We start from the raw sequence: 15,595 nt of genomic DNA on the forward strand, positions 1-15,595 counted from the left end.
TTCAGGCTCACTGCCTTTATTCCTGATGAAGGGCTTTTGCCCGAAACGTCGATTTTGCTGAAGCTCCTCGGATGCTGCCTGAACTGCTTTGCTCTTCCAGCACCATTGATCCAGAATCTGGTTTCCAGCATCTGCAGTCATTGTTTTTACCCTACTTAGATACAAGCCCACCGTTCTCCCCCACACCCCCCAAAGGTTTGGCTGTATCATTGAAGTTGCCATCCTTCAGGTGGGGCATTATGGGAAGACTGCAGTTCCCCGCTCCTCAAGGGAATGTACACAATTGGAGGGCCTTCTTTTTGAGGAACACCAGGGGAGTTCTCTCCAAACATCCTGATTTATTGTTTATTCCAAAATCAACAGCTTATCTGGTCCCTATCAGTTCACAATTTCTGGGATCTTGCTGTGAGTGAATTGGCCACCACAGTTCCTATGTTTCAACGATGGCTGTGTTTCAAAGGGCCGTCATTGGCTGTAAAACACTTTGGGACATTCCGAGGTTCTGAAAAATGCTGGATAAACACTTCACCCTTTCCTTCCCCCTACATCCAAACTGGCCTGAGCATGTGACACCAGCTAGCACTGGAAAACCAATTCTCTTTCAAGGCAAGAAATTACCCACATATTTCTGCTCAAAACATACTTTTACCATTTAGTTACCATTGGATCTGCAGCTCTCTAGTGGTTTTTTGTAGGTTACTCCTTAAATCGCACATGCAAATACATTGTTGGAAAGATTATGTTATACTTAAAGCATATAAAATTCTGAGAGGCAGGGTGCAAAGGTCAATTTCAAGGGGGAAAGGGTTTAAGGTGAGAGGGAAAAGTTTAAAAGGAGATGCGCAAGGAATATGTTTAAAACCAGAGAGGGTGGTAGGTGCCTGGATTGCATGCTAGGGGAGGTGGTGGAAGCAGATACAATAATAGACACATTTGTACATACGCATGAACAGGCAGGGAATGGAGGGATATGGACCAGATATAGGCAGATGGGATTAGTTCAGAATGGCATCAGCACAGACTTGCTGGGCCGAAGGGCCTGTTCCTGTGTTGTACTGTTCTATGTTACATGTTGTTCCATCATTCTACTGATGTACTGAAAGTTCAAGTTGAATAAAATGTTTTGCATGTTAACTGTCAATTCCCATTATTTAGAGAATTAGCACACAATCAGGTAAAATGTCAATCAAAAACAAATTCAGAGCATGATTCCAGTCAAACAATATTTGCTTAAAACATTGTCAATTGAGGTTCTTTAAGAGGCAAACTCTTATAGAGCCCAGCGCTTCCACTAAAACAAAGTGACCACTATTGTTGTGGATGGGTCACGGAGCTGAAGAGAAAGTTGCTTTTGTACAGTCACCCAGGATGTCATTTGTGACTCTGACAGAGTACCAGATTACCAGAATTTAGGAAATGGGATCCCCTGGCACATTCAACATTTCTTACCTCCCTAATTTTCCTTTGAACAGCAGTGTCCTCCTCTTGCTGTCCTCTTGAACTGCTATGGTCTGCCTGCTGTTCGTTTGGGAGCCTTTTTTTAATTCATTCACAGGTTCTGGGCATCACTGGCCAGGCCAGCATTTATTGCCCATCCCTAGTTGCCAGAGGGTATGAAGAGCCAAGCATATTGCTGTGGGGCTGGAGTCACATGTAGGCCAGACCAGGTAAGGATCACAGTTTCCTTCCCTAAAGGACATTAGTGACCCAGATGGGTTTTTACCAACAATGACCAATGGATTCTTGGTTACCATTAGAATCTTAATTCCAAATATTTATTAAATTCAAATTTCACCATCTGCCATGGTGGGATTCAAACCCAAGCCCCAAGAATGTTACCTGGGTCACCGGATTAACAGTCCCAATGATAATACCACTACCATTGCCTCCCTGAGTTTCGGGGTTATGGCCCAGCACAAGTGAAGGAATGGCTGGTGTGTGGGTGACCTTCCAGAGAACAGAGGCCACAGCTTTGAGAGGTGCTGCAGAGCAACTGGTTTTGTTTCTCTTTATCAGCTTTGTGGGACATGGGTGTCACTGATAAAGGTCTGTTAGCCATCTCCAATTGCCTTTGAACTGAGCGTCTTGCTAGGACATTTCAGAGGGTGGTTAAGAGCCAACCACTTTGCTGCAGGCCCGACCAGGAACTTTTCTAAAGAAGAGTCATGTTGAACTCAAAACATTAGTGGCTACATTTCATTCCAAGGTACAATGGAGGTGGGAATGTACAGGATAGCTAGTTAGCTACTATTAGGCCCATTTGATCCATATTACTAAGGAGATGGACTTTGAGAGGGGACTATCTCTCTATTGAAAGCTATTTAAGAATCAGATATACAGGTTTTCCCAAAAATTGAAATCACTGAACTTCATAGATTTCACAGAACGCCATAGCTTTGGTCTGCAAGAATCGGGGGGAAAACACGAGGTGAAGATATAGAGGTAGCAAGATGTTATAGTGCATCACACAAGAATCTGTGTTAAATATTGTACTCAGATTGAAGAGACCGGGGTTATTAGGGTTTAAATGAAGCTGAAAGTTTCCCCGAGCTATGTCGAGAGGAAGGGATTTCTATGAAAGTCGGGTCCAGGCCTCGACATTAACTGTCTGGAAAAGGAAAAAGCAGCTCAGAATCATTTTGCTCTGGTTCCTGGACAATAAACCTTCAATTCAAGGGTCAGAGATGGAGACTTTCAGCCTTTTCAATGTTAAATGGAGATCTTTTCTGTGATTTGAGAGTATAATTTGCCTTCTGGGTGAAAAAGTGTCAAGTTACTGTTGCTTTTAGTTTGTGTATTACAGTGAAAGTCTTAAAACTTAAAATCATGTTGTGCACTTTCTTCAAGTTAGCCAATAGGAACTCAAATTTCTTTTTAAAACTTATTGGGCTTTATGTAATTGAGGTGAGGGAGAGGGACCTGAGTAGGACTGGAACGTAGATCATTCCATACACATTCTCACAAAAAGACAGGAACTGTTCAGACCCAGGGTAGACCAGCAGGTGGCTGGAAGAACACAGCAAGCCAGACAGCATCAGGAGGTGCAGAAGTCAACATTTCGGGTGTAACCCTTCTTCAGGACGCTGTGTTCTTCCAGCTTCCTACTGGTCTACCTTGGATTCCAGCATCTACAGTTTTTTTGTCTCTTACTGTTCAGACCCAGAACAATACCTCTAATTCAGAAGTGAAAAGAGTTAAAGAAGAAACTGTTCAATGCGGTAGATTCTTTACCTTGGAGTGTTCAAACATCCAAATACACAGAGTTCCCAATTTACAAACATCTGACTTATGAACGTGATCCCATTCAGGGGTGTAATGTTAAAGATCTGACCTACGAGCATTAAAAATGGATACATTATGTTGTCCTACACTGTGTTCTGGTCTGTGAACAGTCTCAGGAATGGAACCCATTCACAACCGCTTGCATTAAAAACTAAAATCCATTGGGTCTCACTCCGTCTATACACTGCAAACATTATAACCATCTATTATTACTCCCAATAACAACATTTGATTAAATTACCAGCTATTAAGTTAAAAAATAAAACTCATTGAATTACTAAATGAAAGAATTGTCCTGCTAAGTGTAATTTTGGAAAGCAGTCATTTGCATCCTGTTTACATTCTTAAGGTAAACATTGTGTAGGATGAGCCAATGTGATTAAATCATACACAGTGCCGACTCCTCTAAAAACATTTTCTGCACATCATTGCAGAGTTAGATCCAGCCTTGAAGAATGGAAGCTGCTCAGCCAGAATACATTCCATAATGCCCATAACCTTTGAAAACCCTAAGTTTAATCTGTTCCCAATTGGCAGCTGTGCCTTCTGCTGTCTGAGACCTGAGCTCTGAAATGCCCTCCCTCAATCTCTTGGACTTTCCACTTCTCTTTCTATCTGCAAGACCCTCCTTCAGCAATCTTTCGGAATCTGACAATATCACTTTCTATGGTTTCTTGTCAAAACGTTCAATGTGGTGCGCCTGTGCTACACTCTGGCATGATGCTTGATAAACGTAAGTTGATATGTGTGTAAGCACAGCAATAAGGCTTGCAGCCCAACATGGTGGAAAGGAGGGGGGGAACCAGACACCCTTTTGCATTATGCAGAGATGAAGAGAGATATCACAAACAAAGGTGGAACAATCATGTAGACTCTGCTGGATTCAGAGAGTTATCGAGGTTAGAGTCAACAGGCACTTATTTCAAAACAGAACCACAATAAAGGAAGTTGCAATTAACTTGATTTCATAACAATTGAACACTCAGTGTTTTATTACAGAATCTGTAATTATTCACTGGTGAACTACACTGGAATTCGAGTCCCACAATTCTCACAGTGGCCACAAATGTGAAAATTTGAAAACTGCTGAAACGCCCAATTCTACCCAACTGCCCAACTCAGGATGAAAGAATATGCACATCAGTTTTTTTTCCCTGTTAACTAGCAAATAACTAACTACTGTATAATGAAACTGTTTCAATCAATAGCAAAAAGTAGACAAATTGAATTGTTAATGTACAGGTAGTTCTTCTATAATGCAATGGTTGTGTTCTTGTGCAACCCCATGTTATAGAAAAATCGCGTGTTAGAAACAGCGCTTAAAGGGTTGGTGATGTAACGTGTGACAGCCAACACACGTTTTAAAAGTTCCTGCTTTAGGAACACTGGCTCCATTTCACCAATCATGTTCCAACGAATTGTGTTAACAAAACACGGGTTAAAGCAGAACGATCAGTATAACTTAAACATTGTCCCTTCCTGAAAATTACCAATTATCAGACATACAAAGAGACAAGGCAAGACGTAAGGACAAGTCAGGGGAGCACAGTTCTGGAACTAGTCTGGATCATGAACATTGAGGAGTTGTTTTTTTTCTGATTCATTTGATTTCTGCCAACTCAGATGATGATCCAAGTTTGTGGATATTCTGATTCACAATAATCACTGGTTGAGGTTTTGCACTTGCAGTGTTTCTGACTTATCTTTTGAACAGGGGATTTGCAGAGCACACCAAACAGGCTGCAGAGAGAGTTTTAAACTAAATAGGGTGGCACAGTAGCTCAGTGGTTAGCACTGCTGCCTCACAACGCCAGGGACCCGGGTTTGATTCCAGCCTGGGGCGACTGTCTGCGTGGAGTTTGCACATTCTCCCTGTGTCTGCGTGGTTTCCTCCCACAGTCCAAAGCTGTGCAGGTCAGGTGAATCGGCCATGCTAAATTGCCCGTAGTGTTCAGGGATGTGTAGGTTAGGTGCATTAGTCGGGGGTAGGGGAATGGGTCTGGGTGGGTTAGAATTCGGAGGGTCAGTGTGGGCTTGTTGGGCCGAAGGGCCTGTTTCCATACTGTAGGGATTCTAATTCTAAATAGATGGTTCCGGAGAAGGTGGTGCACACTCCCAAAGCTAAAGGATTTGACAACATCGCAGGGCAGCAACTTAGGCAATGATTCCCAGACTGTCTAAACATAAAACTTACCAACTATGGTCAAAGAGGGAAAAAACAGTCAAAAAGCAAAATTAACAGCCTTCAGAGAAATGCATATCATGTTCAAAACAAAGTAAATAAATTAGTGGCACAAAAAGAAGTTAATGGGTATAATGTTACAGCCATTTGCAGAGAAATAGTTACAAGAAGATCAAGCATGGGAACTAAAGAGGGAGAAAGTGAGGACTGCAGATGCTGGAGATCAGAGCTGAAAATGTGTTGCTGGAAAAGCGCAGCAGGTCAGGCCACATCCAAGGAGCAGGAGAATCGACGTTTCGCGCATTAAGCCCTTCTTCAGGAAGGGCTCATGCCCGAAATGTCGATTCTCCTGCTCCTTGGATGCTACCTGACCAGATGGGAACTATAGAGTCAGGAATATGTGACTGTTCAAAAAGGAGTAGCTGGGCCCATGAATAATAGCTGTTCTTGGGACAGAAAATTAATCAGGAAATACTGAGGGCATGTTAAAAAGCCAGGACGTTAATCATGGGTGACTGTACAACGCCTCTTCTTCCTCAGGAGGATAAGGAAATTTGACATGTCCATAAGGACCCTCACTACATTTATAGGTGCACCATGGAAAGCATTCTATCTGGATGCTTCACGGCCTGGTATGGCAATAACTCTGCCCAGGACCATAAGAAACTACAGAGAGTTGTGAACACAGCCCAGTCCATCACACAAACCAACCTTCCATCCAGTGACCCCATTTACATTTCTCGTTGCCACGGAAAGGCAGCCAACGTCATCAGAGACCACGCCCACCTGGTTATAATCTCTTCCAACCTCTTCCATCAGACAGAAGACAGAGAAGTTTAAACACATGCACCAAAAGGTTCAAGAACAGCTCCTTCCCTGCTGTTATTAGACTGCTGAATGGACCTCTGACATTTCAAATGTAACGTTGATCTTGCTTGTTGTGCACTTTCTTTGCAGCTGGAACTTTATATTCCTCACTCTGTTCTATTGCCCAATGATGTTTGTATGGTAATGACCTGCCTGTACTGTATGGTATGGTAATGACCTGCCTGTACTGTATGGTATGGTAATTACCTGCCTGTACTGTATGGTATGGTAATGACCTGCCTGTACTGAATGGTATGGTAATTACCTGCCTGTACTGTATGGTATGGTAATTACCTGCCTGTACTGTATGGTATGGTAATTACCTGCCTGTACTGAATGGTATGGTAATGACCTGCCTGTACTGAATGCAAAACAAAACTTTCCACGGAAATTGGGTACACGTGACAACAATAAATTTAATCACATCAAAATTTAATTGTTATGTAGACTGGGATAGTCAGATCAGAGAGATAGGTAAAAACAAGGACTGCAGATGCTGGAAACCACAGTCAAGATTAGAGTGGAGCTGTGCTTTTCCAGCACCACTCTAATCCAGATCAGAGAGGTAACCATGAAATTACATCCTTTATTGCCTCCCTTTTGAAAAGTCACATATTCCTGACTATTTAGTTCCCAGGTTTGATCTTCTTGTAACCATTTCTCTGCCATAGTGTATTCAGACCAGTTTCTGAGAATAATATATAGCAAATCCTACCAATCAGGCTATTTGGATCTGCTGATATGAATGTGCTGAGGCAGATTTCCTAAGAAACAGTGACCATAACATGATGGTATTAAGAATGAGTTTGAAAATGAGAAGATTGAGTGAGAAGGCTTATAAAGGAATGAGGGCAGAGCTTACTGGTGTGGACTGGGAAAACATCAGAAACTTGAACACACATCCCAACAGGTTCAAGAACAGCTTCTTCCCTGCCGTTATTAGACTGCTGAATGGACCTCTCTAACCTCAAATAATGTTGATCTTGCTTTGCACACCTACTGTGCAACCATAATCCTGAGTGCCTCCCTCTGTCTAAGCACCCAATAATCTAAATGTCCTTGTTTGCTATGATCTTCCTATACTGCTCATAAAACAAAGCTTTGCACTGTACCAGATCTAAAGGAGTTGAGCAGAAAAGATAGTTGATGGGCAATTGGCAAACGTTTAAGAAAATAGTTCGTGGCTCACCACAAAGATGTATCCCAGTGAGGAAGAAAGATTCTTGGAAGGGGATAAACCAACCATGATTAATCAGGGAAGTTAAAGATGGCATTAGATTGAAAGACAATATACAATGAGACTATGATTCATAGTAAGCTGGAGGATTCAGAAAGTTTTAACAAGTAACAAAATATCATCTAAAAAAGTTTAATGAGGGTAAACCTGCAAGTAATACCAAGACAGATAGTAAGAGCTTCTTTAAATATATAAACAGGAAGACAGAAGCCAAAGTTAACACAGACCCCCTTAGAGAATAAGGCTGGGAAAATAATAACGTGGAAGTAGGAAATGGAAGAGGAGTTGAATAAATATTTTGGATCAATCTTTACAGTTGAAGACGTCAAAAGCATTCCAAAAGAACAGAATACTCAAGGTACAAAAGGAGAGAAAATAATTAAAATAATTATCACTAGAGAAAAAGTCTAGGGGAAACTATTGGGGATAAAGACCAATCAGTTCCCTGAACCCCATGGTTTGCATCCATGAATAATTAAAGGAAGTAGCTACAGAGATATCAGATGCACTGGTAGTAATCTTCAAAGAAACCTTAGATTCTGAGAACGTCCCAGAAGATTGGAAAACTGCTAATGTAACATCCTTATCCAAAAAAAGTCAAACAAAACCAGGTAACTATAGGCCAGTTAGCTGAACATCTGTCATTGACAAAATACTAGAATCTTATCAAAACTGTCTTATCAGAATGTTTAGAAATACATAATCATAGAATTTCTGCAGTGTCGAAATAGGACCTTCGGCCCAACAAGTCCACACTGACCCTCCGAAACGTAACCCACTCATTCCCATTCTCCTACCCTATTTCTCTACACTTACCCCTGGCTAATGCATCTAACGTACACATCCCTGAACACTACAGGCAATTTACCATGGCCAATCCATCCAACCCGCACATCTTTGGACTGTGGGAGGAAACCAGAACACCCGGAGGAAACCCCCGCAGACACGGGGAGAATGTGCAAACTCCACACAGACAGTGACCCAAGGATGGAATCAAGCCCAGGTGCCGGATGCTGTGAGGCAGCAGTGCTAACCACTACCCACCATGTCACCCCAGAAAAAAAACACCATGTAGTCAAGTATATACAATATAGTCATCAAGGAGGATTTTTTTTCCCTCAGAGGGTAGTGAATCTGTAGAATTCATTACCACAGAGGGCTATTGAGGCTGGGTCATGCTGAGATTTTTAAACAGGAAGGGAATCAGAGATTCAAGATGGCAGCGACCCAGTAGGTCTGAGTCTGCAGAGCTCTGCCTAAGACTTGGGCAAAGTGGAGTGCCCACCTTCCCCACACCTGTTAAATCATTCAAAATAGCTTTTGCCCAGCATTCTTGGCCATTTTGCATCAAACTTTAACAGTTTGGTGCTTTTTTAAAAATGACTAAAGGCAAAAACTCTCACAGTTCGCAACAGGCAAGGGCCCCTCCCACAGCAGCGGGGATGTCCGCGGCCGCCTCGGGGGACTTAGCTGCAGAGGTGAGCTTAATCTCGGAGATCGTCAAACTCCAGGAGAAGATCGATGCATCCATCGAGGAGGCCCGGTCCAGGTGGGAGTCGATCTCGGTCATACTGCAGAAGCATAACCAAGAGATTGAAAAACTCGGGCAGCGCATCGGAGGGGCGGAGCATCAGGCCGCAGCCTCAGAGACTGCTGCTGACTCATCTGTGGGTCAGGTCCAGGCTCTGGAGTGGCGAGCTCGGAAAGGGAGGAGCACATCAACGACCTCGAAAATCGTGATTGTCGGAAAAATATCCGGTTGCTGGGCCTTCCCGAACTGGAGGAGGAAGGCCAGCTTGTGGATTTCTCGGAGCAATGGCTCCCATAACTATTGAAGTTAGAGTCAGAGCTGAGCCGGGTGCGGTGGAGCGGGCCCACTAGGTTGCTGTATGCAGGCCCAGGTCGGAGCAGCGCCCCCGCCCGGTTCTAATCCAACTTCAATGTTATAAAGAAAAACAAATGCTCCTGGAAGCCTCCAGAGTCTTGGGGAAGGATCCCCAGGCCATGATGTACAAGAGCTCCAAAATAATGCTGTTTCAGGACTTTTCTCCCATTTGTGGGCCGCAAGAGGAGGGCATTCGATGAGGCGAAGAAGGGTCTGAGAGACTTAAATATTCAATACTCCATGCGTTATCTGGCAACGTTGCAATTCAGTCCTGAAGGATTCCTTTACAACTTTGGATCACCGGAGAAAGTAAAAGAATTCTTGGACTCTCTCAAATAGACTGCGGGACTTGAACTGTATGGATAATGACTTTATTTTGCCCCCTCTTTGTTTACCCTTCTTTCTTTTTTCATCTCTCTTTTGCCCATCTTTCCCGGGGCAGGGCGGGGGGGTGCTTGTTCTTTATTCTTTCTTTGGTCTCCTATCTATAGCTCGTGTGGCTTATTTGATTTTTGGGGGAGGTATTTTGATAGGGGTTTTCTTTCTTTTTTCTTATTTAGTTGCCTAATACTTGCTGAGATTGTAATGTTGTAACTTTATATATTTCTATCTTGTGTTGTTTTATTAAATGTATCTAGGTGATGGTGTGCGGGAGTGAGGGGTCACCCACTTTTAACTCCTGTTTTAAAAGATACTGGAATTTATTTACTCCATTTTATAATGTCTGGGTCAAGGGCAGGGCTCTACCTGGGAGAGGTTATGGTGGAGTTATTGGAAGGTAGTAGTGCCCCCTGGGAACAAGGGGGAAAGTCTCCTTTCAAATATATTTTGTGTTATTTTTACTTAGGAGTAGTTCTTAATTGTGGTGATTAAACTACTTTAAAGAGTTCTTTTATATGTGAATGTTTTTTGGTCTTTAATCAATGTCTTTTGGGTGGGGTTCTTGCTCCTGGGGGGTCTCGGGCCTGCCTGGACGATCATGGCTAGCCATTTGTTTAGGTGGTGCACCTGGAACATCAAGGGGAGCAATTTGCCAATCAAAAGGAAAAGACTTAAAGAAGAAAGGATTGATGTAGCTCTTTTACAGGAGACACATCTACTTGATAAAGAACATTCGAACAGGGTGGGTTTGGCCAGGTGTTCTTTTCAGCTTTCAGCTCAAAAAGTAGGGGAGTGACCATTCTTATTCGGAAGAATCTTCTTTTCCAAATGTTAAGCCAGATAAAAGATGAGTCTGGACGGTATATATTGATCAAAGCCCTAATATACGGAGAGGAATACGGGATTTTGAACCTTTATTGCCCCCCAGCACACCCTTTTAAATTTAAAGCACTAAGTTAATGGCTTTTGGGATCCGCCATACAATTATAGGGGGAGATTTTAATTGTATTACTGGCCCAGGGACGGACAGGATACCTCGGAGCACTGCGGGCATATCTCTAAGATCTAGGCAACTGGCGGATTTGAATAAGGAGCTGGGACTGGTAGATGTGTGTCTCCACCTCCAGGATAGAGTCTTTACTTTCTATTCTAACCCACACAAGTACCACACCAGAATTGATATTTTTTCTGGAGGATGGTGCGACAAGATGAGGGTAACCTGCAAAAAACATCCCCTTATACCCCCATAGCGGGAGCACCGGGATTCCAGCCAGGGCTGACTGAAGCTACATTCAAAACTTGGGAGTCCAGAGGTATCTCCTGTTTAGGAGACCTGTTCGATGGGGAGGTCATGATGTCCTTTCAGCAGCTGCGCCAGAAGTTTGGACTGCCCAGCAGGGACCTCTTTCGGTATTTTCATATCCAAGACTTTATACAAAAGAAGACCACACTGATAGTCAATGCCAACAAATCGGATAGGGAAAGGAGAGTGCTTTGGCCAATGGGGCCACCCTCTTTATCACTCATTATACAATAAAGTATCGAAGGATATGAAATGATTATGTAAAACCTGGATTCAAGAATTAGGATTGGAAATCTCTTTAGAAATGTGGGAGGATGTCTGGGAAGATGCCAGGAAGATGCTACTCAATTAAAGATACTTCACAGGGCTCACACGGCCCCTGAACGACTTGCAAAGTTCAAGGCAGGAGCATCCCCAATGTGTCCTAAATGTAAAATAGAAGTTGGCACGCTCACGCATTGTCTATGGGCATGCCATAAGATCTGCAGGTATGGGGATAGAGTAGCAAATGTCTTGACAGAGACCTTGGGTACAGAGATTAGTTCGGATCCAACGTCCCTACTTTTGGGCTCTCCAAATTCTCCCTCTCTGGACGTATACAGGAGGAAATTATTCACTATCCTTTCGTTTTGTGCGAGGAAAAATATTTGAGTGAATTGGGTATCCAAAGGTCCCCCAGGACTTTCAAACTGGTACAGGATAGTCATGGAATATATCCCCCTTGACTTCCTTACGAATATGGTGCACCAAACAATATTTTATAAAACATGGCAGCCCTTTTTGAACTACATTGACACAGATATTTCGGCCATACTGTCCAGGGCTTTTGCTTAGCCGTGGTAATGGGCTACCGAGAGGAAGAATCCAGTATAAATAGGGTCTATTATGACTTGATATAAATCTATTTTGAGCACGTATCTAGTTATTTAATTACTTTGTTGTTTACTGTTAGTAATGTACGATATCCTATTTTAGGTTTTGGTTGTCTGTAGAATAAATTAGTAGTTAGTTTTTTTTTATTTAATTTTACTAGATGTTATTATATTATAATACACTAGTTTGTATTATTTTTGTAATTTTGTAAAAAAAGTCTTTAAAATTTTCTTTTAGAAAAATAGGAAGGGAATCAAAGGTTATGGGGAAAAGGCAGGAAAGTGGAGTTGAGGATGATCAGCTCAACCACAGTCTCATTGAATGGGAGAGCAGACTTGATCTGCTGAATGGCGTATTTCTGCTCCTACAACATATGGTCTTATGTTGAGTGAGAAAAGCTAGCTAAAAGGAATTTCCTTTTACTTTTCCACAGAGGAGGGAGAGAGAGAGAGAGAGAGAGACAGACAGACAGAAGCAGAGACAGAGAGAGAGAGAGATGAACGGTTTCTCTTCACAGGCTGGAGTTTTCTGTAGAGTCCTACACACACAAGGCTGCTGGAACCTGCCCAGGAGCCAATGAAGTGGTCGTTACTATGCTGAACCCTCCTGAGCTACGCTCTGACTAATCTTCATTTTTTCTGATTTAAACCTCCAAGATTCATGCACATCAGCCACTTCCGAAGCCAGAACAGAGTTGATGCAGCGATCTTTGTGTACTGACACTCAGAATGGCTGGGAACATTGTTCCTGAGCCCACAGCTCTTGGGGTTTTTAAGAAGCCAATCAAAAGACTGTCTCTGGGCAAAATTATTCTGTACACATAACATCAACCAACCAGGTCGTACCCTCTACCTGTGTTCACCTATCCCAACCTCCCCACCCCACTAACACCCCACTAAGCCCCTTTCTCTGTACCTCCCCTTACACCCACCCCCAGTCCTGAAGAAGGGTTAGACCCGAAACGCTGTCTTCTGCACCTCCTGATGCTGCCTGGCTTGCGGCGTCCTCCCAGCCTGCTGGTTGTCTACCCTGTACACATATAGAGAGTGTTGAATCGCCTGCATTTCCCCCTCACTCCTTCCATAAGTCAATGTTATAGATACAACTTGCAATGAGTTCTAGTGACTTGTTATAAAAATCATACAGTTTCCTTGGTTTAAAGCAGGACCTTCTCCTGTTTTCAGCCACAGTACAAATCTATAAGTTTATGTAAAACTATCTTTACATTACTTACATATTGTGGATTATAATATGCAGGACCGAGGATTCCATCTTTGGAAGGAGGCAAATGCTTGGACAGAGCTCCATCTTCAGCTTCTTCATAGCCGAAGGACTGATTTGATGAAGGGATTGATGGGACACTGATTGGTGAGCTTGACACTGCCTGAAAAGAAAATGAAGGAAATCACTACATGTTCCTCCAAAAGCATGATTTCCCAATTTGCTCACTCTTGTTTTCCTCAGGCTTAGAAATGTCTATTGGAACCAGCCCTAGTAGAACCTACAAGGTTAGAGGCCTCCCCAGTAGGAACATTGCGTCCATTCTCATCCCATTTCAGCTGTACTGTCAAACTGCTGTTTGAAGGAAGACTGTTCAGCATGGTGCAGGATTGGGTTAGACAACTCTTTTAGTGTTGGGGAAATAGACAAGTAGAAGTAAAAATGAAGCATCTACAAAGATACAATTCCTTTCACTACCTCAGGACCTCCCAGAGGCCCAAGATCAGGGTAGTACTGGGAACCAGAATCAGGAGGTAATTGCTGATATCTCAGAGGGCTGTCAGACACTGGAGGAGGTCATAGTCATCAGAAGGAGTGAGACCATGGAGGGTATTGGAAAATAAAAGGAGGAGGATTTGGGGGCACCAGGAAGTGGGAGTCAATGTAAGTCAGCGAGCACAGTGGGAATGGGTGAACAGAGCTTGCTGCAAGTTACAATGCCAGGAGCAAACTTTTGGATCAGGTTAAGTTCACAAAGAGTGCAAGGTGGAGGGATCAGAGCACAGAATACTGAATCAGTGGGGGTCAGCTCTATTCCACACACTGGGTAAAAAAGCCCAGGTCTGCTGAGAAAAATATTTGATCAGTGAGGACCAGTTTATCCATTACTACAGAACCAAATGTTGCCTCCAGTGATCATTAGTAAATCTGGCTCTCGGATCAATCATCAACATTTCTCCATCTTGCTTTGGGTCTCCATACCAAACCTACTGATAGACTGACCAAGCTTCTACATGCAACAAGCCCACTTCACTCACCCTCTACACTATCGCCGTTTGGGTTGAAATGCATTCGTGTACAAATGTACTTCCTGGATCCAATTTCTCACGAGTCACCAGGCCAGGCCCACCTTTAACTTGGCGGGTACCTTCCCAACTTTTCCAATCACAGATATTGCCTCTGCACAGTGATATCACAGTGTACGTTATCCTCAGGAATCAATCAGGAATACTCTCAAAGCCAGTTATGAGATCAGTTACTTGCAATTGGGGAGGCTGGTTAAACAGGCTCTGCTGTAAATAAAACACTTTTTCCCACAAAACTCAGAGCTCTGAATCTGAAGGCTGTGAGGTCAAGTCTCACTTCAGCACAAAACCCTAGACTGGTACGCCAGTGTGGTATTGAAGTCATGCCGCATTGTCAGAGGCACTGTCGTTCAGATGGAATGTTAAGCTGAGGCCCATTCGCATGCGTGTGTGTAAAATATCCTGTGGCACGACATAATGAGGGGCAGGGGATCTTTCTCAATGTTTATCTCTCAATCAACATCACTGAAACAGGTTATCTGCTACCTATTACATGGCCACCCTTTGGAAGCTGGCCAGAGCAAAATGGCTGCTGGGTTCTTTCTTACAACATTGACTGACTTTCATTTGATTTAATGCACTTTGGGATGTCAGGAAAGGTGCTGCAAAAATGCAAATATTTCTTTCTTCAAAATAGACTCTGTTTGGTGTCGCTGGAGATCGAACAGCTGCAGATATAAACTGAAAGAGCTGCAGATGCTGGATATCAGAAACAAAAACAGAACAGTTCTGAAGAAGGGTCACTCGACCCGAAACATTCACTCTGATGTCTCTCCACAGATGCTGTCAGACCTGCTGAGTTTCTCCAGCAATTTATGTTTTTGAAGCTGCTGCAAGTGTTGATCAGGAGATTAATTTGCTGTAGTCCACAGAGATTCTGCTCAAATAAATAGACCCTTTTTGTTGCAAATCATGTTGGAATCCTGTCCCACCTCAAACCCAACCGTCATTCTTTTCTTGACAAATAAATGTCTACAAACATGTTCTGGGATTTCAGGTAATCTACCACAGATTGCTGACCAACAATAGTTTCAGTGAAATGTATTGAGATACAAGCTTTAAAAAGACACAACCAATGCTAAACAGTGAGCGAGGTGGACACTCACTGTGCAATGTGGTTTAAACGATTTGATTGATTTCTCAGCTAACCGCATGGGGGCGATATCATAGGTGCCAGGTCCTGGGAGGTCATCTGCAACGGTTTTGAAGCGAGCTTCCTTGTTCTTCATGCTCTGCCCTCCTTTGATGTGTTCCTGTAATTCACCACACAAGATAAGTG

At 43.0% G+C, this 15,595-nt stretch overlaps 1 protein-coding gene across 3 annotated transcripts in view; it reads right to left on the bottom strand.

Annotated features, from left to right (window-relative positions):
- The window catches only part of stpg2 (sperm-tail PG-rich repeat containing 2), a 338,448-nt gene that overhangs the window by 306,881 nt on the left and 15,972 nt on the right, over positions 1-15,595 (bottom strand). For all 3 annotated transcript variants that reach the window (XR_006309111.1, XM_043674438.1, XM_043674437.1), the window contains exons 3-4: positions 15,423-15,569; positions 13,245-13,394 (exon numbers count right to left, since the gene is read on the bottom strand). Coding sequence is in view for 2 of the 3 variants with exons in the window: in XM_043674438.1 (XP_043530373.1) it covers positions 13,245-13,394; positions 15,423-15,569 (297 nt within the window). In the remaining variant the exon portion in view is untranslated. The remainder of the gene's footprint in view (positions 1-13,244; positions 13,395-15,422; positions 15,570-15,595) is intronic.

The sequence above is a fragment of the Chiloscyllium plagiosum genome, chromosome 32 (genome assembly GCF_004010195.1).
Source record: "Chiloscyllium plagiosum isolate BGI_BamShark_2017 chromosome 32, ASM401019v2, whole genome shotgun sequence".
Lineage (NCBI taxonomy): Eukaryota > Metazoa > Chordata > Chondrichthyes > Orectolobiformes > Hemiscylliidae > Chiloscyllium > Chiloscyllium plagiosum.